Genomic DNA, 27,089 nt, shown 5'->3' with positions numbered 1-27,089 from the left:
GAGTATTTGTCTTATTCAAAATTTTTATACTTTAAGTAATAATTCAAATCATAATTAATAAAATAGTTAATAATTATATAAATTTTCTAGATAAGGTAAATGGTTATAGTAAATCTAAAAATCAATAACATTGAATAAAAAAGCAGAGGGAGTACTTATATTTCACCTTGAATAGCGTGGCTAGAAGACCGCACGTTTTAAAACAAGGTTTTGGAAGGGTTATTTTAAATGTAAAATAAAGGTTCGACTATAAAATGTTCAATGTGATCTAGAGGGTAGCTCATATAACCTCCAACATATATAGTGAATGTTCTATTGATATGTAAACTGTATTGTAGACAAACGTTATAGTATTTATATATACACACACCATGGTATGGACATATACATGTTTAAAAAATATAATTTAATGACAAACATCATACAAAAAAAAAGACAAAAAATAGCCCGAATCAGAAACTCTTACAAAGAGCTCGATCAGAGAAACTCTTATTGGATTCAGATAACCACCGATCAGGCACAAAACTTTCATATCAAAATAAATAAAAAACTATAGGGAAAATTTTGACATCCTCTCAGAGATCGATGATATATTTCAAGCGCATAGTAATTAATTAATTAAGTCGCAGCTGCAATTCCCTTCAGTACTGTGGCAGGCTGCACTCAGGCGCCATCTGTCCGTTGAACCGCTGGTAGTCGACGCAGTAGTCGTAGATCCTGAAGTTGTCCTGCACCCACTGCATCTTCCCCACCTCGTCGCCGGCGAGCTGCTGGCCGCCGCAGCTCGCCTGGCCAAATGCCGCGGCGCAGCCGTAGACGCAGCCGCCGCCGTAGCACTCGCAGACGTCGAGGCCGATGCCGTGGTAGCGGGCGACGAACGGCGCCCTGCTCCAGTCGGTCTTGACGCGGCCCTTCTGCGTGGCCCAGTCCTCCGCCGCCCATATGCTCGAGTATGCGTACATCGGCCGCCGCGTCGGGAACGCCACGCCGTTGCTGCTCTCGTAGTTGCGGAACACCCGGATCGGTGTCCCGTCGATGTACCACCTGCATATAATATAATGTTAAGTTACGATCAATGGCTCGCGAGGAGCGAAAATTGTGTTTATATTTATAGAGATTTGCTTATCTTGAGGTATCAGTATTTCACGGTACGAAATCGTTTCTGATCGTTTGATATAACAATGCTCGTCCTACTCAGCTATATCCAACAGTGAGCAACGAGTTAGTACTCGAGATTTTTTTTGTTAGTCTGGAGCAAATCTAATATTTATATGGGGTGTGTGCTTAATTTGCTGCTTACACGATCCTGCATGGGGTCCAGGAGATGGTGTAGTTGTGGTAGCCGTTGGTGGGGTCGAACCACGGCTTGAACTGCATCTCCTTGTCGCCGACGCCGTTGGCGTACACGTTGGTGTGGATGGTGTAGGGCTGCCCGGTCTCGTTGCCCAGGAACTCGAAGTCGATCTCGTCGTGCTTGTCTCCCAGCGACGATGTCTGCCATCGATCGATCACAGTTTTACTCAATCATCAACCAAATGAATGATCGACACATCAATGGCGTATGTATGTATGTGATGTGATAATGTGATGTGATAATGTGATGTATGGTATGTACGTACGTAGAAGGTGGTGACGGTGCCGGCGGAGTTGCCGGCGACGAGCTGGACGGAGGTGGAGACGGCGCCGTAGACGAACTGGCGCTTGGAGCGGATCATGGAGCCGGAGGAGTTGCTGACGAGGGCCAGCGAGAGGCTGTTGCCGTTGTCCGACGACCAGCAGTTCTGCGGCTCCCACGTCGCGTCGCACTCCTCGTTGAAGTTGCCGCCGGACGCCACGCCCACCGCCGCCGCCGCCACCAGCAGCATCGCCATCGCCGCCATGGCTACAACTACTGTGCTAGCTAGCTAGCTAGAGAGCTTTCTTTCTCTCCCTCGCTGAGAGAGATCGATCGATGCGATGTTGACGATCGAAGTACATAGATTTGGGATACATATATATAACGGATTGAAACAACTAATCAGTTTCCAGGTTACGATGTTAAACTGATCGTTAATTAATTAATTGCTCTCGAGTGGTCATGCATGCACGTATATAGGTAACTAAGGATCGATGGAGGCGTGTGGGAATTAATGATGGGTGAAAATGGGTTCAGGGCTCGAGAGGGAAGCAAAGCTAGCTGTTAACTGGGATCCATCTGTACGTGTAGCTGCGAGCCGCAAAGAGAGATTGAAACCGACGCTTTTTGTTTGTACTCGTGCTTATAAGCCAAAATTTAAATTTTCTAACTTAATATAAATTTGTTTTATCATAATTTAATTTTCTGATTATTTGTAAATCGTCAGCATATAAAATTTTATATTCGCAAATTACTTTTTCTTCGTAAATATACTCGTTTGGCTTTTTTCGAATAAAAAGCCAAACGTGGAGTTGCACTTTGGCAACGTGCCTGACATCTATCCTAGCTAGTATTCTTTCTGGGCATACTTGCGCTGGACGTCTTGGCATCATGGCATGCTGCGCACCCTGGCTGGCCGGCCGGCATGATTTGTTCGAACGGTTGGGGACATCTGGCGACCGGCAAGAATCATTTCGATCGAACGTTCGGGGAGCGGACATGGAAGTCGATCAAGTCCCTCCTAGATTTGGGACAAGTTCAAATGTTCCTGAATTGATTACTATATGCTGTATGATTTCTCTTTTGACCAACTAGGATACTCCATTTGTTTCAAACTTAACAAGCCTAGGACATGCTGACATATCGGAGTACTACAAATTTTAAAACATTTAATTAGGAAATGTCTAAATTATAGTACTAAGATATATCCCATCCAATCTTAGCTTCGTTTATTTTGGGGATTCGTATTACAAGTATATATCTCATCTACTTTTAGATTGGTTTATTTTAGGACGAATAGTGAATGGTGGATCTAGCAATCGCGGCTAGAGGGGAATGGTGGATCTAGCAAACGCGGCTAGAGGGGTTCTTGACGAACTAGACATAGCTTTAGCTCCTTTCTGGGATTTTTGATATTTAAGGGTGGTTTGGTGGGACCCATAGACCTAACAGGGGATAGTAGGGCTCGAGCACCCACTGCACCTATAATAGATCCGTCCCTACGAATGAGAGTGTATAGTAGCTGAGCAAACTTTATATTTTTTAACATGAAAAACAAATACATATATAACTTCATTAAAATAACCTACAAATTTCATTTACCAACTCATTAATAATGTTTGATCTCAGCAACTGTATTTGTCCAAAGCACATTGAAAAAGTCACTTCTATACAAGAATAGTGTATTCCATCATTTAGAAAATACCTAATCTCACCAAACTAATAATCAAATTAAAGATAATCCTCAGCCACAGTCACCTATGTTACTGATGTGGTTGAAGAGCAATCTAAATAAATTTTACATAGAAGAGATGACACCATCTTGAATCAAGAAATGGTTGGAAAAAGTTCACTCTATGTTCCTCTACCATAGGTCCAGGTTCATTCAGGTCATTCAACTACAAAATTGGCACTACTAGAAAAAAAATGATTTTTACAAGCAGGCAAAAGAGCTTTTCACAAGCGGGTGCAACACCAGCATGCAAACAGGTGTACGTGAAAATCAAGATTTCGCAAGCGGGCTTGCAACCATATGTGAAAAATTCATTTTTTGTTTGCATAGGGGCAAGTTAAGATGCCTGTCTGCAATGGTTTCTTTGACAAAAAAAAAGACTATAAATGCAAAAAAAAAAATCTGAATCCAGATCCACCACTCCCAAGGTCTTTGGTGGTGGACCCGTAGTGCAACCGGATCCGATGCTCCCAAGATTGTCGGCGGGGATCGGTTTGCAGTAGATGCAGCCGACGACAGAGGAAGTTGGGGGAGAGCCATGGTAATTGGATGTGTCGCTGTTGATGCTGCTGACGGTGGAGGAAGTTCGGGGAGAGGTACAACGACCAGATCCACAATCCCAAGGTCACCGGCGATGGATCCGCCACTGGCCACCGAGGCCGCTGATGGCAGAGGAAGTTAGGGAGAGAAGCAGGGTGGCTAGATTGTCGCTACTAAAGTTACTGGCAGTGAATCAACTGCGGTAGAGGCCACCTATGGCGGAGGAGGTTGGGGGAGAGGCAGGTTGACTGGATCCACCGCTCTCGAGGTCGTCGATGGATGATCACCATTACCGAGGCTACTATTGGTGGAGGAAGATGGGGGACAGGCAGGATGACTGGATCCACCGCTGTCAATGCTCGTCGAACCCGATGACACGTGTCTCCTCCTCCTGGATCAAGCTATCGCCGCTACCTAGACCACATCCTCCTCAGCACTGACCGCTATCTCTACCGGTCGTGGATGAGTGGGTGAGTTTGAGGGAGGAGAGGAATGAGTAGAGGGAGAGAAGTCGTGGACATTACAGAGAGGAGGAAGGAAAATGAGGGAGAGAAACGATGTGTGGCTTGCCTAGTGAGCAAACAAGCATCTTAAACGTTTCGCTTGCGAAAAATGAACTATTTTCATAGACGGACCTAGACTGGACACTTCGCAAACCATTTTACATATGGCCCTTTTTCTAGTCCACCTATAAAAATAAAGGGAGTGTTTGCAAAAATTATTTTTTTGGCGGTGTGGGTATAGAGTGACTTTAGATGATGTTGTGTCTCCATGAGTTGGTCTTCATCCTATATGGTGTTGGCGTGTATTTTGTATACCATTTGAAGTAGAAATAAAAATTAAACATTAAAACAAATATGTGGGGCTCACATGCCAGTTACACAAAAAGGATGGAAATACAATAAGACCTTACGTATCAATGGATCCCACTCCCTCCCCTCCCCTCACTCCTCATCTTTCTGGGCTTCTAGCCACCACAAACTCTAGCATGTCCCTCGTCCACCATCACCACCCACAACAATGGGTCGAACGTTGCCCCATGGAGGACCACATATGCTTGCCAACGACTTTGGGGGTAAGGGTGACCATGCATGGCCCTCTCTCTCTACCCAAAGACATCTCTAACCGACGATGGTGAAATGGTCACAACCACACGTGGTAACTCCAAGATGAGGGTGATTGCAATAGATCAAGTGGATGTTAGGCATTGGCTAGCAGGCAACGACAAAAACATACGAGACTTGTGTACGGAAGGGTTGAGTTGGGTCTGGACATTAAGCACACGCTAGTTTGGCTTACCGGGGAGGTTTGCATGGTGGATTTGCTCTAGGGAGGGCCGTCAATGACCATGTTTCCATTAGCCACTTCTAGGAAGAGAGGAGGCATCGATGTCTCTATCACAGTGACATCGTTGACAACTTGGATTTGGTTTGGAGGGGTGGCCATTTGGTCGTGTTGGACAATGTTCTAGATCCAAATGACCATGGAGACAATGACCTTGGCACAATGACACACACCCTAGGTGCATAAAAGAGTGGCCTGGAATTTTGACATTTTGGTCCTTTTGAAAAACTTATTTTACAAATAGACCCATGAAAAAACTTATTGCACAAATGGATCTTTTTGACCGCGCCAATGTCATTGGCGTCGTCGTTGCATAGGACGGCGCCAATGACATTAGCGCCGTCCTCCTGACACACGAGCCTAACATCATCATTTGGAGGACGGCGTCAATGACATTGGCGCCATGCGCCAATGTCGTTGGTGCGGTAAAAAATGTCTATTTATGCAATAAGTTTTTTCATAGGTCTATTTGTAAAATAAGTTTTTCAAAAGTACCAAAATGTGAAAATTGCAAAAAGAGTGACAATGCCCAAAAAGAAGGTGTTTGGGAAGATCCATCCTCACCCGCACCACACGTTAGCTCACAAGATCAAGGGGAAGTATAGGATTGAAATAAAAGACCAATCCTATGGAGGGGGTGGATGTTAGGAAAAACCAAACGACCAATTTTTTAGCAGAAATAAATGAACCATCAAACTTGATGGACTAATCTATCGATAGTGGTCGTGCCTCTTGCCGTCGGCTTGACCATCTGAAGAAAAGGACACAAATTGACAAACTATTTCAAGTGGATCAACTTTATTTCATTAAGATGTGTTTACTACAAAGCACTTTTCTCCTTCAAAACTAAACCCTAGCTTCTTTCTTCCAGAGGTTAGACAATACTTTCTTCGCGATTTTTCTGGTGCTTGCACACATGACTTCCATGCCCATTACAAAACCCTCCCACAAGGTGTCCATACACCATATGCTAGTATGCCACGTTGTGTCTAATGTCGTCATGTAACATCCTTGACCGTTCTAAAGCTCGACTCCTTCTGAGCTTAGTCATGGTCCTACCATTAATTGATGTTGATCTCAAATATGTAGACTGTACTCTAGCTTGTCACACGACATTCTAACCATGCTAGACCTTGGCTCTTACCTTAAGCGTAGTCCCGCTCCCTAATATTGACCAAAGTTTGACCTCAAGTTACTTGCACACAAATAGACAATCCATTCTTTTCAAGGCGCAGGTATTGTAGCCTGATCCACATTAATCAACACGTGCACCATCATTAACACATATTTCAAAACTAATTTTTATTAAATAAATCATTTGCAGACAAATTTTTATTCCAAAATATTAATCATAGCAATGATCTTACTGGAAGCAGGTTGGCTGCAAATGCCTAAAGCACATCGTCGTCTTGTCTAGCTCAAGTGTCTCCACCTTGGGCCATCTTTCCCAAGCCACCGACCGTTGTCCCTACCCCATGGACCTTGACTCCATGGATCCTAACAGCCCCACCGGTTTTCACTCTATGCAGAGGGTGGAAAGGAAGGAGGCTAGGACAACAATCGTGGTCGTTCCTCCTCTCGCTGCTTCCTCGCATCACCACTGGCATGCCGTCCCCGATCTTCCCTGTGGTTGCGACGATGTGTGGAGAGAGAGGGGAGATGACGGAGGAAGAGAGGAGGTAGATCAAGGTGTGGGGACACATGGGTCCCCTTTTCCCAATAGAGATATGATCCCCACATATTTTTAATTGTTTTTTATTGGTTGAAAGTACCATATAAATGTCGCACTGACGCCACACAAGAAGAAGACCAAGTCAACACGCGCTGTATGGGCATTATGTAGAATGAAATCGCCGTCCTAGTAATCACCAAAGAGACTACATTTATACTAATGATTTTGATAAGAGAAAATCTAAAAAATGTCATTGATAAACGTTTAAGTCTAAGAAATGCCATTGACAAGTGCAAGTTCTAGCAAATGTCATCGTACAAATGAATTTGTCTAAGAAATGCCACCGCCGTTAGGGTTCCGTCCATTTTTACCGTTAAATACACTGTTCACATATAGAACTTAACGGAGAAATGCTGACGGAACCCTAACGGCGGTGCTATTTCTTAGATAAATTCGTTTGTATGATGTATTTTATAGAACTCGTATTCATCGATGATATTTCTTAGAATTAAGTATTTGTTAGTGGTATTTGCTAGATTTTCTCTTTTGGTAATTAGAGACACACTCCGTACCGGATTTTGCAGTTAAGGGACGTGCATCGAACTCGGCTCGTATTTGAGGGCCCATATGCTTATTTATACTCTCACGTTGTTACTTGAACCGGCCGCAGTCGATTGGGCCTGGGCCTGGGCCTGGGCCTGGGCCTGGGCCTGGGCCTGGGCTACATGTTTTGTTTATAGAAAATCTTACCGACGACGGCCCGGCGTAACTGGACTCTCCCTCCGAGGCTTCGTCTCCTCTCCTCTCCCTCGCGAGTTCGCCCGCCGCGCCGCCTCGCCTCGCCTCGCCTCGCCTGCGCCGGCGTCCTACTGAGTACTGCCTCCGCCGCATCGTCGCCGCCCGGTGAGCACCCGCGCGCACATCCTTCCTACCCAATCCTTCCTGCCCAATCCGCGTCTAACCCTAGCTTTTCTCTTCTGTCTTCTCTGTTTTTTTATCGAATCCGCGCAAACCCTAGTTTCTCTTCTGGATCTGGAGGTCTTTTCTCCTTCCTTTGGCTTAGCCTTAGCACGAATACCTGCAGTTTGTTTCGAGAGAAATTTCGTGGGGTGTGGGTTTGAACTGAATCCGGTGTTGGATTTTTGTGTGTTTGCAGCGTTTTGAGCGGGAGGGAAATAGGTGAGGAGGCGCGGTAGCCATGTCGGTGGCGGCCGGGGTCAGCGATGCCGCCATCGCGGTGCGCGACAAGCTCCGCGGGAAGATTGGCCAGACCAAGGTGAAGCGGTACTGGCCCGGGAAGGCGCCTGAGTGGGCTGACGCCGGCGAGGACGACGCCGATCTCCAGACGACTAAGGTTTCCCTTGACAAGGCGTTCCCCAAGGATGAGGATGGCGGCGCGCCTGCCAAGGCGGATGACCGCCGCCTTCGCCGCCTCGCGCAGACCCGTGAGGAGAACAAGGAGGAGCTGAGGGCGGATCACCGTCGCATACGGCAAGCCGAGATTGTGTCTACCGTGGATGAGGAGAATGAGAGGCAGGAAGCTGAGCTGGAAGAGGAGGATGAGGAGGCCCAGGAGGAGAGGAGGAGGAGGATAAGGGAGCGGCAACTCTTGAGGGAGCAGGAGGAGTTGCTTCCTCAGGAGGAGGAGGAGCCGATTGAGGAGGAGGAGGAAGAGGAGGAATCTGAATATGAGACTGACTCGGAGGATGAACAGATGGGCATGGCGATGGTGAAGCCTGTCTTCATACCAAAGTCACAGCGGGACACTATCGCTGAGCGTGAGCGGCTGGAGGAGGAGGAGCGGCAGCTTGAGGAGCTAGTCAAGAAGAGGCTGGAGGCTAGGAAAATTGAGACTAGGCAGATTGTCGTTGAAGAAATTAGGAAGGAGGAACACATCGAGAAGACACTGAACGAGGAGGCTAACATTGAGGATGTTGATACAGATGATGAGTTGAATGAAGCGGAGGAGTATGAGTCATGGAAGAATCGAGAAATTGCAAGAATTAAGAGGGACAGGGAGGAGAGAGATGCAAGGTTGAAGGAGAAGGAGGAGATCGAGAAGGTCAGGAATATGACTGAGGAGGAGCGTCGGGAATGGGAGCGCAAGAATCCTAAGCCACTTCGTCAGAGCAAGCAGAAGTGGAAGTTTATGCAGAAGTATTATCACAAGGGTGCCTTCTTCCAGGAAGGTGCTGATGATGTTAGTCAATCAGCTGGTAAGGATGATATTTACGGCCGCGACTTCTCCGCACCAACTGGTGAAGATAAGATGGACAAGAGCATCTTGCCCAAGGTTATGCAAGTTAAGCACTTTGGACGGAGTGGCAGAACGAAGTGGACACATCTTGTCAATGAGGACACTACAGACTGGAATGCACCGTATGTACTCTTAATCTCCTATCTTGTTACATTTTTGTTTTAAACCTGATATTGATCATTCAGCCTGTTAAATCTTCTTCACATTGCCTTTTAAAGAAAAAAACGCTGCTGAAATTTATTGTTGTTTTTCCCAAGTAAACAATTAATATCTATTGGCTAAAGAGAAAAAAAATGATCGTTTGTATACTTCCAATGAGAAGGCCACCTATCCTGTTTTAAGATTTTGAAACTACTTTCGACATATAATAGTGATCAAGTTTTGCCCTTATAATGTGGTTGGTAGCTAAAGCACTATGTTTTTTTAATTGAGTTTTTTTTCCCTAAGATCACTGGGGGTACACCTTATTTGTTTCAGCAAGTAAACATTACCCTGATTTACTTCTTATGAATGTTCAGGTGGTCTACAAATGGACCCTTGCGAGCGAAATACAATGCGAAAATGGCAGGCATGAATGCTCCTATTGCCAAACCAAAGGGAAGTAAGAAGATGAAAGATTGGGACACAAAACAGGATGATTAAATGAACACTAGATGATGGCTGGTACTACTCTCTTACTATCATAGGGATAAACGAAAGGTAGCTGCAAAACATGTTCATGCAGATATATTCTTTCTCTTTTGCTGCACAATACATGTTTCTACTATGCCATCGATTGTTCTACAGTTTACATCAGCTACCATTTCTTTTTTCTGCAGAGTATGTAACCATCTATGGCTAGCTGCTTGTCATGTACTGTCCTGCTATGCTTAATCAGAGACGAATTGTGTATATATTTTTTGCTGTACCTTTGACATATTGGTATGCTTTGAACATGTCAATGCTTCAAGTTGTGGATCTTTCAGATCTGCATTTCAATTGTTTATCATTTTCTGTCAAAGTTCCATCCCATTCACACCCTTATTAACAACATCATTACATTGTTGGACAGTGATATATATGCCAGCCTCAGTGATATATGCTTGTTGGGTGGTCAGAGTGGTCAGTATTTACATGCATGCCTTTTTGTTGAGTGCCTTTTGTTCTCTGTGTTTTCCAATCCATGAAAACAGTAACCTGCTTCAGTTGTGGTGTAATTGATCAATTCTGGTATGGCTTGATGTGATAGCATGGTAGTTTGCATAGTGGTCAAACTCAAGGAAAATGCTTTGATGGTTTTATATTATGGAATGTGGTAATGAGTGTCTTATTTTATTTAATTTCATCATTACTGTACAAAACCAAAACTTCAGGCCGCATTCGGCATATGTTAACTTACCCTCATATTCCCTCGTTTTCCGCGCACACGCTTCCCGAACTGTTAAATGCTGTATTTTTTGTGAAAATTTTCCATAGGAAAGTTGCTTTAAAAAATCATATTAATCCATTTTATATATTTTTTATAATTAATAATTAATTAATTATGTACTAATCTATTACTATGTTTTCCACGCCGGATAACAAACACCCATATTACTCCTCCCGAACGCGGCCTCAGTATAACAAGTTATCTTGACATGTGTCAATGTTCTCTATTGTTCTGAAGGAAACCATTTAGTGTGTTGGTTGTGATTGACAGTATGTGGAACCATTCCCCTCTACTGCATCATGTTTTAGTTGCAATGGTTTGTTGACAGGGGTTAGGATTCAGGAAAGGGTTTGTGGAGTATACAGAGTTGAGGAGGGGAAGGCACAGGAGCTATGGGAGCTTACCAGAGCTAGGTTACATGGCATTTGGATGGTTGGCAGCTAGTCACATCCTTGTTAAATTATTGGGAGATTTGTCTAGTTTAGAGCTATTAAAAAAGCTCGAAGCTCCTGATGCGCTCGAGCTTGGCTCGTCTTAGACTCGGTTTGAGCTCTTAATGAGCTGAGCCCGAGGCAAATCCAATGCTCGTGAGCTTTGTTGAGGCAAGCTTGAGTTTCTCACGAGCTTAGCTAGATTTGTAGTTTTTTATTTTTAATTTGATGAGATAGCAGATTAAGGCCGCGTTCGGCCAAGAGGGTCTTAGTTAACTTATGTATGGCACGAAAAATATAGTAATAGATTAGTACATGATTAATTAATTATAAATTATTAAAAAAAATAAAATAGATTAATATGATTTTTTTAAACAACTTTCCTATAAAATTTTTTTGCAAAAAATATACCGTTTAGCACTTCGGGAAGCGTGCGCGTGGAAAACGAGGCGGATAAGTTAACTTATAGGGGGGGGGGCAAGAACGCGGCCTAAGTATAATTAGCATTTTTAATGACAAACTAATATACGTTGGCATTATATATTAATCTAAAGTGTTCCTTACCTTTTTTCCCTCCATCCAAAAATATAGCTACCTAGTATTGGATGAGACATCACATAAGCCTTGTTCTTTTGTGTTTTAAGTAACCAGCACGAAAAACTAGCAATAAATTAGTTTATGATTATTTTTTAGCTATAAAAAACTTAAATGGATTGATATGTTTTTTGAAATCAACTTTCCTATAACAATTTTTCACAAAAAACACACCATTTACCAGTTCGGGAAGCTTGCGCTTGGAAAACGAGAAAATCTGGGTTAGTAATTGGGAGAAAGAACGGGGCCATAGTACAACGAATCTGGACAAAAGGTTTGTCTAGATTCATAGTACTAGGTAGGCCGTGTTTGTTTCATCTGGTTACTAACTTGGATTCCCTCGTTTTTTCGTGCCCACGCTTTTCGAACTGCTAAATGGTGTATTTTTGTGAAAAATTCCTATAAGAAGTTTTAAAAATTCTATATTGATATAATTTTCAAGTTTTCTATAGTTAATAATTAATTAATGAAGTGCTAATTTGCTGCTACGTTTTTCTTGCCGGTTACAAACTTACTGAAGAACACGGCCGTAATATCATGTCCAATACTAGGTAGCAACATTTTGGGATGGAGTATTTAGGGGGTGTTTGGTTCCACCTGACTTTTTTTAGTCCGTCACATCGAATGTTTAGACACTAATTAGAAGTATTAAATATAGACTATTAATAAAACACACCTCATACTCTAGACTATTTCGCGAGACGAATCTATTGAACCTAATTAGTCCATGATTAGTGAATGTGATGCTATAGTAAACATTTGCTAATCATGGATTAATTAGGCTTAAAAAATTTGTCTAATGAAATAGCATTTATTTATACAATTAGTTTTGTTATCAGTCTATATTTGATACTCCTAATTAACATCCAAACATCCGATGTGACAAGAGACTACAAAAAAGTCAATGGATCCAAACAACCCCTTAATATGGAGAAAATTGCTATTTTACCATCTTCAAAACTTGGCTTCGCTGTAATGCTACCTCTAATTTTGGCTTCGCTAAAATGTCATTCTTAAACTAGTGCAACATGCTGAAATGCTATATCTCCCATTTCTTCTCTAAAAATTCATTTAGGCACTGTTTTTAGTAGTGAAATGACATTTTTGCCCTGACCCATTGATTGAAAAAATAACTCAATTCATCTTGCAAAACTGACTCCGGAGGAAACCCAAAACCCTAACGTAAACTTTATAATTATGGTGTGCTACTATTAGAATGTCAATCAAGTGAACTACTCAAATTTTATTAGAGCTACTGAAATAATAATTGAGTAGTGTATTAGTCAATATATGGCTGAACTCCATCTATATATATTTTTTTCATATGTATTTTGGTTTGCAATAAATATATGGCTTTACTCAGCCACCTTATTTGATACTATGTGCTATTCTCAAGTACATTTTTTGTTTTAAAAAATATTTCTCTAATCACCCACACCATTATTGGTTGGACTAGTTGATTGCCTAACACCCCTAGGGACAATTTGGTAAGCTCACCAGGGAATAGAGAGCAAAAGCATTTTGTTTGGCATGAATGAATGAAAATGGTATTTTAGCGTGTTACACTAGTTTGAGAATGTTATTTTAGCGAATTCAAAACTAGGAATGACATTCTTGCGAAACCCCATTTTGAGAATGGCAAAATAGCAATTTTTATATGATTGGACTTAAAATTATTCTCTTGTTCAAGAAATATAATAGAATATACTTTATCGTGTACTTGAGCCAAGCTCGCGAGCCTAACCGAACTTGAGCTGATCCTGCTTCCGAGCTCGGATGTTTGATAGGCTTGATTCGAGCTCGGCTCGTTGACAGCCCTAGTGTAGTGACATTTCCAGTGAGGTCTTTAATAGGTGGTGCTATTGATCGGCTTGATTCGTCTACTTTCACCATTTTTTTTCCCTTTGTAGTACTTTTTTTTCATCATTTTCTTTTTTAAAGTGGAAATAAGCTACCATCTTCAATCGAGGAAATGAGAAGAAACCACCTATTGGTACATCTATGCTAAAGAAGTGATATTATTTCAAGTTTGTTTATATCATCTAAGAAGAAAAGATTTCTCTATAAAAATGGAGCTACATTGTATCATTTTTGTTAAGTTTTATTAGTCTTTAGACATGATTTTGAATTTTTCTTCTGTAAGTATTTTCAGTTTCACAATCGCCAATGTGCTCTGTTTGTGAATCTGCTGAAGGCATAAGTAATGTTTGGTCCATCTTCTGCTTGCCCAACTTGTTGCACCTTCGTCACTGTCACCATCAGTCCATCATGTACATAGGGTCCTTAGATCACAAGTATGCTGCAAAGTAATGTCTGAAAAGAAAAATCTATATCCTCAGAAAATCAGTAATGCTGCTCAAGCTAAATGCAGATAGTGAAGCTCACGTTTCTAAGTATCTGTGTAGCTCTTACATCTTAAGACTACATTGCAATTTATTCCATACTATGATATATTTGAGTGAATTATTAAGGAAGATTTCTTTCCAGTGGACACTGTTGTGAAAGAAAAAATTGTTTAGGCTCCACTTGCACTATGGGGCTCTTGTGGTATTCCTTTATGAGTTATCAAACCTTGTTTGTAGATATTTATATTCTTCTTTAGATAAAGTGTATATTATCTTAGCTTAAGTTCTCAGTAATATTACTCTTTTGTTTATCTCTGCCAGATCTACCTCCTGTTTTTGGTGCCTCATGGAATCATCTACTTTAGCAAAGTATAACTGATGGTAATAGTACTGTTGTAAATGTTCTATCATGTGGCAAAGGTTTGGTTTTAAGATTTTTTTTCAGACAAGTTCAAGATCTGCACAAAATATGGTTTTTTGAGATGTTGCTTGTTAAGGTTGTTGGAAGATGGTTGATTTGTGATGGCGGTATTCTAGGCAAATGCAATGCAACATGTATTTTCAGGCGTATTTGTCATGGTTATATTTGATTGGCTGTTTGTTTTGACCTTTGCTATACCTTTGTTAGAATGGCTTTGGTATGATATGATATTCCACTTCGAAATGTCAGACCTACCTTTGTTTGAAATATCAATGGTTAATCTAGTTATGAACTTTTAATACGTCGTGGTAATGCGTTGAATAGGTCAAGCTTTTCATTCAATGGCCAATGGATTCAACTGTCAGTACTATAAAGCAAAGAATGGAAATCATTGTATAATCTGCGAAGTGGCAATTCATGAACTACACGAGCTATGTTTTTGTTGTGCGGGAAGCTGGTGCTAAGTGGTAGAAGAGGCAGGAACAGTTTGATGAATTGCATTTTCCCAACCATGCAAGTTTCATGTTTTGTTGCTCGAACGTTTTTTTGCCTTGGAGTTGGCTCTTGTTGAACATATGCTCTATTGCTTGGGATGACAAATTTTACTTGTTGATCTTTTTATTCCTGGGGTTGTGGTAAGCAAGTGTTTTGTTCTGTACTTTCATTTACATTCAAGATTCAGGATGAGTAGCCTCATTAGCCTGACGGTGTGAACTAATTTTGTCTACATTCAGTTGCACCGCGAAAGATGAATTTTCACAGATGACCCGGTGTGGTTACTGCACGCAGCTTAACTTGTCTGTATTTGCGTTATTGGTTAGTCAGGATTCAGGGGAGAGCATCTGATCCAACCAGCATTGGGTGCCGACTGCCGACACACCTGCTGGTTAGATTACTGGCCAATTAAATCTCTCTTTCTGTGCATTTGGTTTTGTAATGTGGGTGTCAGCGTTGACAAAGTCAGTTCAATTAGCTAACCTAAGTAGATTCTGTAATGTAATAATAATGATAATTATACCAGATGCAGAAATGCATGGATACACAGCCCAAGTGATGCTTTTGCCGCCATCCACATGGGAGGCGACTTGACCTCCAGAGTGTTAGTAAGGCTGGCCATTCTCGGTTGCCGTGACACTGATTAATTCGTTCTATTTTTCATGATATCACACGCTCCGACTCTCACAGCTAGATTACATACTCTGATACATATAGATCTCCCATGCTTGATTTCTCTGTCACTTCCTTTTATTTCTGAAATTTATGTTATCACATTAATTAATTTCGATTTGCTAGGTCACCTCGATCGAATCGTGATCGTGCAATGATGGTACTAGCTGCATTACTTACAGTTAAGCTACTGCTACTTCTGCATTAACAATTGAATTGATTAATCCAGGTGCAGATCGATAGATCATCTTCAAGGTTTATTTCTCGGATGGCCGGGAGTCAACTCGAAATTAAAGGCTCCATGGCGGCAAGATGCTGATCTCCATGACCATGCGAGTACGTGCGCGGAGAACCGTGCATGTAACAGAAGCTGAGCAAAACTGCAATGTCAACGCAAATGGGAGTGGAACACAATTTTATCACTGACATAAACATGTATTCTAAGCAGTGTAATAACTGGTAAGAGCTGACCTTGGATTAATCTAACTGATGCAGAAGCACTGCTCCCATGATCTGGATCCATATGCTGCTGTGCATCGAGGCGATCGAGTCCTACCTTAGCTCTTTGCTGCTACTTGCTGTGTATGTATGAGCTATAAATAGAGGGCATTGTGCTGTCCATGCTTCTCAAGAGCCTTTTGGAGCTAGTGAGAGGCACTCGTCTCCTGTGCTGTGGTAGCTGCCTACGGCAAGGCGTTCTCCCGCCATGAGAACGCTCGTAGTGCTTCTCCCCTTCCTCCTTGTCGTAGCCCTCGGTGTTCGTGTAGCCCTAGCTGATGGGAATGGTAATGATGAGAAGGGAGACAATGGGAATGGTAATGTAGCCCTAGCTGATGGGAATGGTAATGATGAGAAGGGAGACAATGGAAATGGTAATGATGAGAAGGGAGACAATGGCAACAATGGTGTTGGGCCGGTGAAGAATTCGCATTGCCCTAAGCCCGGGAAAGGCCCGGACCCACACGGCGATGGCAAAGGGCCAGAGAAGAAGGATGATTGTGAAGGTGACGGAGAGCCGTCTCCGGCACCGTCTAATGATTCATCACCATCTCCCTCTAGCCCTCCACCATCCAACTCACCACCGTCCTCTAGCCCTCCATCATACAACCAACCACCACCACCATCTCCATCATCCTCTCCACCCAAAACATCACCGCCGCCATCACACGCTCCACCTACAATCTCACCACCTTCATCTAGCCCTCCACCCACCACATCACCACCTTTCTCTAGCCCTCCACCCTCCATCTCACCACCATCCTCTAGCCCTCCGTCATACAACCAACCACCACCACCGTCCCCATCATCCTCTCCACCCAAAACTTCACCGCCACCATCACACGCTCCACCTACAATCTCACCACCTTCATCTAGCCCTCGACCCACCACATCACCACCTTCCTCTAGCCCTCCACTATCCATCTCACCACCGTCCTCTAGCCCTCCGTCATACAACCAACCACCACCACCATCTCTATCATCCTCTCCATCCAAAACTTCACCGCCGCCATCACACGCTCCACCTACAATCTCACCACCATCATCTAGCCCTTCACCCACCACATCACCATCTTCCTCTAACCCTCCACCATCCATCTCACCACCGTCCTCTAGCCCTCCATCATACAACCAACCACCACCACCGTCTCCATCATCCTCTCCACCCAAAACTTCACCACCGCCATCACACGCTCCACCTACAATCTCATCACCATCATCTAGCCCTCCACCCACGACATCACCACCTTCCTCTAGCCCTCCACCATCCATCTCACCACCGTCCTCTAGCCCTCCATCATACAACCAACCACCACCACCATCTCCATCATCCTCTCCACCCAAAACTTCACCGCCACCATCACACGCTCCACCTACAATCTCACCACCTTCATCTAGCCCTCCACCAACCACATCACCACCTTCCTCTAGCCCTCCACCATCCATCTCACCACCGTCCTCTAGCCCTCCGTCATACAACCAACCACCACCATCGTCTCCATCATCCTCTCCACCCAAAACTTCACCCCCGCCATCACACGCTCCACCTACAATCTCACCACCATCATCTAACCCTCCACCCACGACATCACCACCTTCCTCTAGCCCTCCACCATCCATCTCACCACCGTCCTCTAGCCCTCCATCATACAACCAACCACCACCACCATCTCCATCATCCTCTCCACCCAAAACTTCACCGCCACCATCACACGCTCCACCTACAATCTCACCACCTTCATCTAGCCCTCCACCAACCACATCACCACCTTCCTCTAGCCCTCCACCATCCATCTCACCACCGTCCTCTAGCCCTCCGTCATACAACCAACCACCACCACCGTCTCCATCATCCTCTCCACCCAAAACTTCACCACCGCCATCACACGCTCCACCTACAATCTCACCACCTTCATCTAACCCTCCACCCACCACATCACCCCCTTCCTCTAGCCCTCCACCATCCATCTCACCACCGTCCTTTAGCCCTCCGTCATACAACCAACCACCACCACCGTCTCCATCATCCTCTCCACCTAAAACTTCACCGCCGCCATCACACGCTCCACCTACAATCTCACCACCTTCATCTAGCCCTCCACCCACCACAACACCACCTTCATCTAGCCCTCCACCCACCACATCACCACCTTCCTCTAGCCCTCCACCATCCATCTCACCATCGTCCTCTAGCCCTCCATCATACAACCAATCACCACCACCATCTCCATCATCCTCTCCACCCAAAACTTCACCGCCACCATCACACGCTCCACCTACAATCTCACCACCTTCATCTAGCCCTCCACCAACCACATCACCACCTTCCTCTAGCCCTCCACCATCGATCTCACCACCATCCTCTAGCCCTCCGTCATACAACCAACCCCCACCACCGTCTCCATCATCCTCTCCACCCAAAACTTCACCGCCGCCATCACACGCTCCACCTACAATCTCACCACCTTCATCTAGCCCTCCCCCCACCACATCACCACCTTCCTCTAGCCCTCCACCGTCCATCTCACCACCGTCCTCTAGCCCTCCGCCATACAACCAACCACCACCACCGTCTCCATCATCCTCTCCACCCAAAACTTCACCGCCGCCATCACACGCTCCACCTACAATCTCACCACCTTCATCTAGCCCTCCACCAACCACATCACCACCTTTCTCTAGCCCTCCACCATCCATCTCACCACCGTCCTCTAGCCCTCCATCATACAACCAACCACCACCACCGTCTCCATCATCCTCTCCACCCAAAACTTCACCGCCACCATCACACGCTCCACCTACAATCTCACCACCTTCATCTAGCCCTCCAACAACTACATCACCACCTTCCTCTAGCCCTCCACCATCCATCTCACCACCGTCCTCTAGCCCTCCATCATACAACCAACCACCACCACCATCTCCGTCATCCTCTCCACCCAAAACTTCACCGCCACCATCACACGCTCCACCTACAATCTCACCACCTTCATCTAGCCCTCCACCAACCACATCACCACCTTCCTCTAGCCCTCCACCATCCATCTCACCACCGTCCTCTAGCCCTCCGTCATACAACCAACCACCACCACCGTCTCCATCATCCTCTCCACCCAAAACTTCACCACCGCCATCACACGCTCCACCTACAATCTCACCACCTTCATCTAACCCTCCACCCACCACATCACCCCCTTCCTCTAGCCCTCCACCATCCATCTCACCACCGTCCTTTAGCCCTCCGTCATACAACCAACCACCACCACCGTCTCCATCATCCTCTCCACCTAAAACTTCACCGCCGCCATCACACGCTCCACCTACAATCTCACCACCTTCATCTAGCCCTCCACCCACCACAACACCACCTTCATCTAGCCCTCCACCCACCACATCACCACCTTCCTCTAGCCCTCCACCATCCATCTCACCATCATCCTCTAGCCCTCCATCATACAACCAATCACCACCACCATCTCCATCATCCTCTCCACCCAAAACTTCACCGCCACCATCACACGCTCCACCTACAATCTCACCACCTTCATCTAGCCCTCCACCAACCACATCACCACCTTTCTCTAGCCCTCCACCATCGATCTCACCACCATCCTCTAGCCCTCCGTCATACAACCAACCCCCACCACCGTCTCCATCATCCTCTCCACCCAAAACTTCACCGCCGCCATCACACGCTCCACCTACAATCTCACCACCTTCATCTAGCCCTCCCCCCACCACATCACCACCTTCCTCTAGCCCTCCACCGTCCATCTCACCACCGTCCTCTAGCCCTCCGCCATACAACCAACCACCACCACCGTCTCCATCATCCTCTCCACCCAAAACTTCACCGCCGCCATCACACGCTCCACCTACAATCTCACCACCTTCATCTAGCCCTCCACCAACCACATCACCACCTTTCTCTAGCCCTCCACCATCCATCTCACCACCGTCCTCTAGCCCTCCATCATACAACCAACCACCACCACCGTCTCCATCATCCTCTCCACCCAAAACTTCACCGCCACCATCACACGCTCCACCTACAATCTCACCACCTTCATCTAGCCCTCCAACAACTACATCACCACCTTCCTCTAGCCCTCCACCATCCATCTCACCACCGTCCTCTAGCCCTCCATCATACAACCAACCACCACCACCATCTCCGTCATCCTCTCCACCCAAAACTTCACCGCCACCATCACACGCTCCACCTACAATCTCACCACCTTCATCTAGCCCTCCACCAACCACATCACCACCTTCCTCTAGCCCTCCACCATCCATCTCACCACCGTCCTCTAGCCCTCCGTCATACAACCAACCACCACCACCGTCTCCATCATCCTCTCCACCCAAAACCTCACCGCCGCCGTCACATGCTCCACCCACCACATCACCACCTTCCTCTAGCCCTTCCCCATCCATCTCACCACCGTCCTCTAGCCCTCCATCATATAACCAACCACCACCACCATCTCCATCATTCTCTCCACCCAAAACTTCACCGCCCCCATCATATTCTCCACCTACAACCTCACCACCTTCATCTAGCCCTCCACCAACCATATCACCACCTTCCTCTAGCCCTCCGTCATACAACCAACCACCACCACCATCTCCATCATCCTCTGCACCCAAAACTTCACCGCCGCCATCACACGCTCCACCTACAATCTCACCACCTTCATCTAGCCCTCCAACCATACCTCCTTCCTACAACCAACCATCACCGCCTCCATCAAGTACCCCACTGTCACCTCCGCCTAGTCCTCCAACATATAACCAATCATCGTCACCACCTCCATCTAGCTCTCCACCAACCAGATCACCGCCTTTGTCTAGTCCCCCAACAGTAACTCCATCATACAACCAACCACCACCGCCATCTCCATCAAAAACCCCATCCACCGCCTCACCACCTACGTGGAGTCCTCCCTCCTCGCCACCTTCATCTAATCCCCCAACAATAGCTCCATCATATAACCAGTCACAACCACCAACAAAACCATCAAGCCCTCCTCCCACCACCTCATCACCTCCATCAAGCCCTCCACCCCCGACTTCACCACCTTCATCTAGTCCTCCAACAGTAGCCCCATCATATAATCAGTCGCCGCCTCCATCTTCATACAACTCTCCACCCACCATCTCACCACCTCCATTGAGCTCTCCACCCACCACCTTATCACCACCATCAAGCCCTCCACCAACATCCTCACCATCTCCATCATCCTCTCCACCTCCATCGAGTACTCCACCCACCACATCATCGCCTCCGTCTAGTCCCCCAACTGTAACCCCATCTTACAACCAACCACCATCACCACCTCCATCGAGCCCTTCACCGTCTACCTTAGCACCTTCGTCTAGTCCCAAGGCAACACCTCCACCCTATCAACCTTGGCGTTGGTCAGCACCACCATTCAATCTTCCTTCTTGGACACCACCAGGATACATGCAGATCCCTAACTATCATGACACATTGTATTGGCAAATTGGGCGATTTGCAGTGCTAATGCACAAACTGGTGAAGAACAAGGATATCACACTTGTGGATGTGCTTTCAGTGAGTATGCAGCCTGCAGGCAGCGGCAACAACTATTTCCTAGTGCTCAAAGCTGCAGATGAGTACAAGAAAGTTGGCAAGTACCATGCGCTGGTATGGGGTATTCCCAAGTCCACATCACAACCATGGAAAGTATTGTCCTTCCAATATGTAGGAAACTGATGATCTCTTGGTGTCATACAAAAATGGAGATTATGAATGCTAGTGTTCTAGCATGTGTGGCGGTGATCTAGAACAAAATCATAGAACTTCGAACTTTGTATGGTTCAGTAATATGCATGTTTTCAGATTAGCTAGTTTAGCAATGAGGGGTTTGCTATTCTACTATGTTTTGATTTCAATTTTCAATGATAATTTCTATTGTTTGCTTATTCAAAAGTGGCTCAAAATTATGTGACTTATCTATCATACTCTCTCTCTCACACACACACCACTATAGTAGTACGTGTCTATGCACTCAAGCGTGTGTGCATTGGTTTGTGTATACCTAATAGTCTTTAGTATAATACTACCTCTGTTTCAAAATATAAGACATTCCAACGTTACCTAGATTCATATGAATGCTAATGAATCTAGAACCAGAAGATGGGATTCTAAAAAAATTAATGATGTGTTTTATGAGGAAGTTGCTCATAGGGAGGGGGATGATTTTGTGGCCTGAAACTGTACGAAGACAAGGTTTTTCAGCAAGGTCAGCTTATCATATGCAATCCACACTCAATGTTGACTTTGCCGCATCTTTGTCTTCAAGTTTTCGGTCCCACAGGGGATGGCAAAAATTGTGGGCAGCTGATATACAAAATAGAATGAAGGTACATACTTGGCGAGTCATTCAGAATGCGCTCGCACTGGGCTCTGAGCTTCAAAAAAAGGAAAATTAAATAAGGAGTAAGTTGTCTATTTTGTAATAGCGAAGAAAATGCTTTGCACAGATTTTGGACTTGCCCATTTTTATTTGGGTGTGGCGCGGTGTAGAGGAGAAGTTGAATTATGAATTTCCAGTACCAGGAGAGGAATGCAATAACTAGAGATTATTAGCCTTTTGGATCTTGGACAGTGTCACGCCCAGAAATTTACACCAATTTCTGAACAATAGCATGCATTAATCTTGATCCAGAAATCCACCCGAGTACACACTATGACAAATTAATACACAATTCCACGACTTAAAAACAAATAAAAACAATTATCTATCGAAATGCAGCGGAAAAAGAAAACAAAACTAAAACCATCTAATCTTCAGCTTTAGCTGGCGATGATTGCTCCACACCACAGGCATTCTCGATGGCAGACTGAACCTCACTTCAACCTTGGGAACAACCTTCTTCTGACTTCTGACTCAGGCTCTGGCACTTGTTTTAGTGGGGAAAAAAATTAAGTAAGGCTAAGCACAAACCACCGTAGTCAACAAGTAACACCCAAGAGAGGGAGAATAATGAATGCAATAGGGTATCAAGGATAGGCTAAGGTTAACTTGCACAAAACAGCAGTAATTTAGCAAAACAGGTGATAAAATAGACTGAATAAAAAGTAAGTAAACATTTAAAATAATCATCCACTGTCCAACGTTACACCATGTTGCAACAGGCCCAAACCACTGTCCAGCGTTACACCACACTACAACAGGGTCAACCCTCTGTCCAACGTTAAACCACGCTGCAACAGACCCAAACCACTGCCAACGTTACACCACATTGCGCAGGGTCAAACCAATTCCAAGATTAATCAAGTTATTTAAAAGGTTCACTAATCCCAGTGAATCTATCAGTTCGCCCAATAATCGCGGGCACGGCTATTCGAATAGTTTTACTCTGCAGAGGTGTACAACTTTACCCACAAGACATGGCTCCCAAGCATGTTACCATGCCCCAACATATCACCACGATACCTCAGTACGGAAACCATGATAAGACCTTTCACCTAACCCTCCCTAGACAATCGCACCGCACTTCAGGTTTCATCCCCTCCTTTACACCAAGTCGGGCAATCCCCTCTTGTGCCTTGGTGAATCCGGAAGCAGCAGAGGCTTTCGTTACACCACGATTGTCCATCCATACTCCATCACGCTCACCCTTGCCTTGGTACGTCGAATAGGGACATGCTAGATTACGAGTCTCACCGTTGCCCATTCTAGCTTGTGGTTAGTACGTATAAGACTTTCAGGGATTCCTGAGAATCGGTCCTTAATTGCCATGGGCACGACTCTCAAAACCATGCACCCATAGCCCACAATAAGTAATATTTTAGTTATATTAACCCACATCAGGAAATTAACCATGATCACAACCATTAAGGTTTATCAAGTCTAACAAATAATTAAATAAGAATTGGTGAGCTAGATGAACTAAGCATGGCTAAGCATTGCATAAGCCTATTTCTAGTCAAAATTAACCCTGGGATTACAATAATAAGTGGGAATCAACGGATATAAAGGTAAAAACCCAATAGGTAAATAAAGTAAATACATTTGAATACTGAATGTAAAAGCCGGGGATTTTATAATCATAGGTTCAATATGATCAAAGAAGGGTGCCACTTGCCTTGCTTAGACCCACGAGGAACTTCGGCGATGATTTCGAGAACGAACGGCGCTGCGACGGGGTCAAAACCTACGATAAACAAAGCAAAACAAGCAAAAACAGGCTATAAAACTACTGTAACAAAGAAAGAAACTATTTTTAATGGATTCTTGGCATTTTTCTGGATTTAATGAAACCTGACTAGACCTAAACGGAGACTAGATGAATTAGCTATAAATTTTAGAAAATTAATTATGTTTTTAAACTAAACAGAAAACCTTAATGAATTATTACGCAATTAATTTGAGGAATGATGTCAGCGAGGAGAGAGTGGCGGCTGACAGTCCGGGCCCACTGGGCGGTGACTCAAGGGCACGTTGGTGCACTGTGGACTAGGTCCACGCGTTGGCTCAAGGGGGAGAAGCGTTGCTGACAGGATGGGCCCACCGGGCAGTGACTCAAGGGAGGGGAGAGACTACCACTTGGGCCCAGGGGGAGAGGGAAGACAAAAAGAGGAAAGCGGGGTGAGAGACCGACAAATAGGGCCCACGACTGGGTGAGAGAGTGAGAGAGGAGACTGACGCGCTGGACCCGCGAGGAGAGAGGAGGCTGGCGTGCGGGCAAGGCATGGCAGTGAGAGAGAACAGAGAAGAAGAGAGCGGGGTCTCGGCTCGGCCGATGGTGGCCAGCGGCGCCTGGCGACGACGTCGGCCGATGACGGCGGCGGTGCACGGTCACAACGGTAGCGGAGACGACGGCGTACGACGACAGCCAATGACGGCGCGACGTCGGCGACGGTGGGAATGGCGAGGCGTAGGGAGGCGATGGCGGCGCGTGGCGGCCAAGACGGTAACGACGCGTGGTGGCAGCGGCGACCATGGGGAAAAGGGGCGGCGGCCCGAAGCGGCGTCTGTGGCGCGGGCGCGGTGGCGCGAGCCGAGGAGGGAGGAGAGAGGGAAGGGAGGTGGCAACAACGGCTAGGGAGAGAGATGCACCGACCTGGGCCGAACGGTGGTAGAGCGGCGCGAGGGCGATGCGGCAGAGAGGAGAGAAGGGAGGGGGACGGTGGCGGTGGCAATCGGCAAGGCTCGCGCGCGTGGCGATGATCAAGGCGATGCCAGTCGAGGGAGAGGAGTGGACGGGTAGGAAGGAAGTGACGACGGCGATGACGCGCATGCGCGACGGCCGGCACGAAGGCAGCGCGGCGTGTGACCGGCGCGTGAGGGGGAGAAGAGGGACGACAGCGAAGCGGCACCGGGGAAAGGAGGCGCGCGCGCCAAAAGGAAGAAGGAGAGGGGAGAGGGCGGCGATGGCCGGAGAGTGGTGGAGGTGTCGGCGCGACGACGGCGCGGCGGCAACGCCGAGCGGCGACCGGCGACGGAACGACGACGGCACACGCGCGCTCACAGCGGCGCGCGGTAGCAGCCGAGATGGAGAAGAAAAGGAGGGGCAAGAGAAAGGAGAGCAAGAGCTCACCGGGGATGGTGCGATGGTGACGACGATGTGGAGCGGCGGCGACCCGAGGGCGACGCGGTGGTGACGACGATGACATGAGAGGGGCGACGTCCAGTAGATGGGAGAGAGACGTGCGTCCGAGGCGCGTCGAATCGGTGGGGTGGCGGAGAGAGGCAGAGGGCGGCGGCGCAAAGGGGGAGCAGCGGCGGTGCTCCCGGGATTTTAAAGGGGGAGGCTAGCGCGGCGGCGTCGCGCTTAGGGCGGACCGGTGGTTAGCGCGGTGGCCGGGATGCGGCGCCGGGAAGTGCGGGAGGCGGTTGGCGGCGCGCACGGGAAATGGGGCGGCGCCGGGAGAAGCGGGATGGTGGTTAGCGCGGCGCGATGGGCGCGGTCAGGTGCAGGGATGGCCGTTGGCGCGGGTCGGACGGCGCGCGACAGCTCGAGGGATCATGCGGTAGTTGACCGCGGCGGTGTGGCGAAGCCGGGGTGGCGGTTGGCGGTGGGCGCGCGGGATTGGCAGACGCGGCGCAAGGAGCGGAACGGGGCGGCAGCCATGGCGAGGGCAAGACCAACGCGGTGGCGAGGCGTTGGCGCAGCGCGGCAGAGCGGTGACTCGACGGAATGGGAAGGGGGAGACAACGCGAGAGGCAGCGCGGCCGATGACGGTTGCACCAGAGAGAGGGGGAAGGGGAAGTCGGTGGCCGACAGCAGATGGCCGCAGCAACGTCGAGGCTGGCGCACTGCATGGCTGTCGCGCGCACGAGCGGGCAGTCGGAGGAGGAAGACGGACCCGACAGGTGGGGTCCACCTATCGGTGTCTCGAGAGAGGAGGGAGGAGGAGAGGACTTCGGGCATGGGGTTGGCTGGGCCCTAGCTTGGCTTGGCCCAGGTGGGAAAGGGAGAGAGAGGAAGGGGGGAGCGGGCCGAGCTAGGCCGGCCCAGGGAAAAAAGAGGGAGCAGGAGTACACATGCCGAGCGGAGGGAGGTGATGGGGCTTCGAGCGCGGGTTGGATCGCGGCTCGGGAAATTGCGAATAGAACACATATTCGCAAAACAAATCCAAAACGTACACGAATCAGAGATTCACACAACGAATCAGATCCGAAACGCGAAACCATGAACTGTTAGCGAAACAACGGACAAAGTTAGCGACCCGTTAAATCGAGATCTAACGACTCGCTAAACTGGAAACTAAACGACTCTAACGTTAAAACCAATCTACGTGTACGAAATTGAACTCCGCACTATAGATCAATCTCACGCTAGCTAATTAGATTAGAAAATCTAAGCAATTACACGGTAGATCAATAATAGATTGATTCGCATGAGTAAAATGTATGCGAACCTGATATTTGGTGGACAAATTAGCGACGGATTGCTGCTACTCCTTGCCGTTCGGCTAGAAAACCTAAATAATTAAACGGTACATGAATTTAGATTGATTTGCAAGAATAAAATATATGCGAACCTGAGATTCGGAGGAAAGAAACCGGTGGACGGCTGCACTGCCGCT

At 46.6% G+C, this 27,089-nt stretch overlaps 4 protein-coding genes across 7 annotated transcripts; 1 reads left to right on the top strand and 3 right to left on the bottom strand.

The window, feature by feature from the left end:
- Positions 1-641: 641 nt before the first annotated feature.
- Positions 642-1,880, bottom strand: LOC102700494 (probable xyloglucan endotransglucosylase/hydrolase protein 26). The gene is made up of 3 exons (XM_006647097.1): positions 1,620-1,880; positions 1,301-1,494; positions 642-1,044 (listed from the first exon to the last, which is right to left on the bottom strand). Exons 1-3 carry the CDS (start codon positions 1,878-1,880, stop codon positions 642-644), a joined length of 858 nt encoding a protein of 285 aa, XP_006647160.1.
- A 5,801-nt stretch (positions 1,881-7,681) lies between these two features.
- On the top strand, positions 7,682-15,842 carry LOC102700117 (microfibrillar-associated protein 1-like). 4 transcript variants are annotated; one of them, XR_001549692.2, is made up of 4 exons: positions 7,682-7,806; positions 8,060-9,282; positions 9,679-9,859; positions 15,756-15,842. XR_001549692.2 is itself a non-coding variant. In XM_006647096.3 (3 exons), the coding sequence occupies exons 2-3, from the start codon at positions 8,102-8,104 to the stop codon at positions 9,800-9,802; spliced, it is 1,305 nt and encodes a 434-aa protein (XP_006647159.1). In that variant the 5' UTR covers positions 7,682-7,806; positions 8,060-8,101; the 3' UTR covers positions 9,803-10,051. The 4 variants fall into 4 exon arrangements, 1 of the variants encoding a protein (XP_006647159.1); XR_001549691.2 differs by lacking the exon at positions 15,756-15,842 and adding an exon at positions 14,260-14,506; XR_001549690.2 differs by lacking the exon at positions 15,756-15,842 and adding an exon at positions 9,979-10,249.
- A 510-nt stretch (positions 15,843-16,352) lies between these two features.
- LOC121053474 (uncharacterized PE-PGRS family protein PE_PGRS54-like) lies at positions 16,353-20,740 on the bottom strand. The gene is made up of 3 exons (XM_040520415.1): positions 20,437-20,740; positions 16,461-20,340; positions 16,353-16,356 (listed from the first exon to the last, which is right to left on the bottom strand). The coding sequence occupies exons 1-3, from the start codon at positions 20,738-20,740 to the stop codon at positions 16,353-16,355; spliced, it is 4,188 nt and encodes a 1,395-aa protein (XP_040376349.1).
- A 9-nt stretch (positions 20,741-20,749) lies between these two features.
- LOC121053473 (acanthoscurrin-1-like) lies at positions 20,750-21,493 on the bottom strand. The gene is made up of 3 exons (XM_040520414.1): positions 21,436-21,493; positions 21,190-21,327; positions 20,750-21,105 (listed from the first exon to the last, which is right to left on the bottom strand). The coding sequence occupies exons 1-3, from the start codon at positions 21,491-21,493 to the stop codon at positions 20,750-20,752; spliced, it is 552 nt and encodes a 183-aa protein (XP_040376348.1).
- Positions 21,494-27,089: the final 5,596 nt, after the last annotated feature.

Source organism: Oryza brachyantha, chromosome 2 (assembly GCF_000231095.2).
Source record: "Oryza brachyantha chromosome 2, ObraRS2, whole genome shotgun sequence".
In the NCBI taxonomy this organism is placed as follows: Eukaryota; Viridiplantae; Streptophyta; class Magnoliopsida; order Poales; family Poaceae; genus Oryza; species Oryza brachyantha.
The sequence above is the reverse complement of the archived record's forward strand: the minus strand, read 5'-3'. Positions and strand labels throughout refer to the sequence as shown.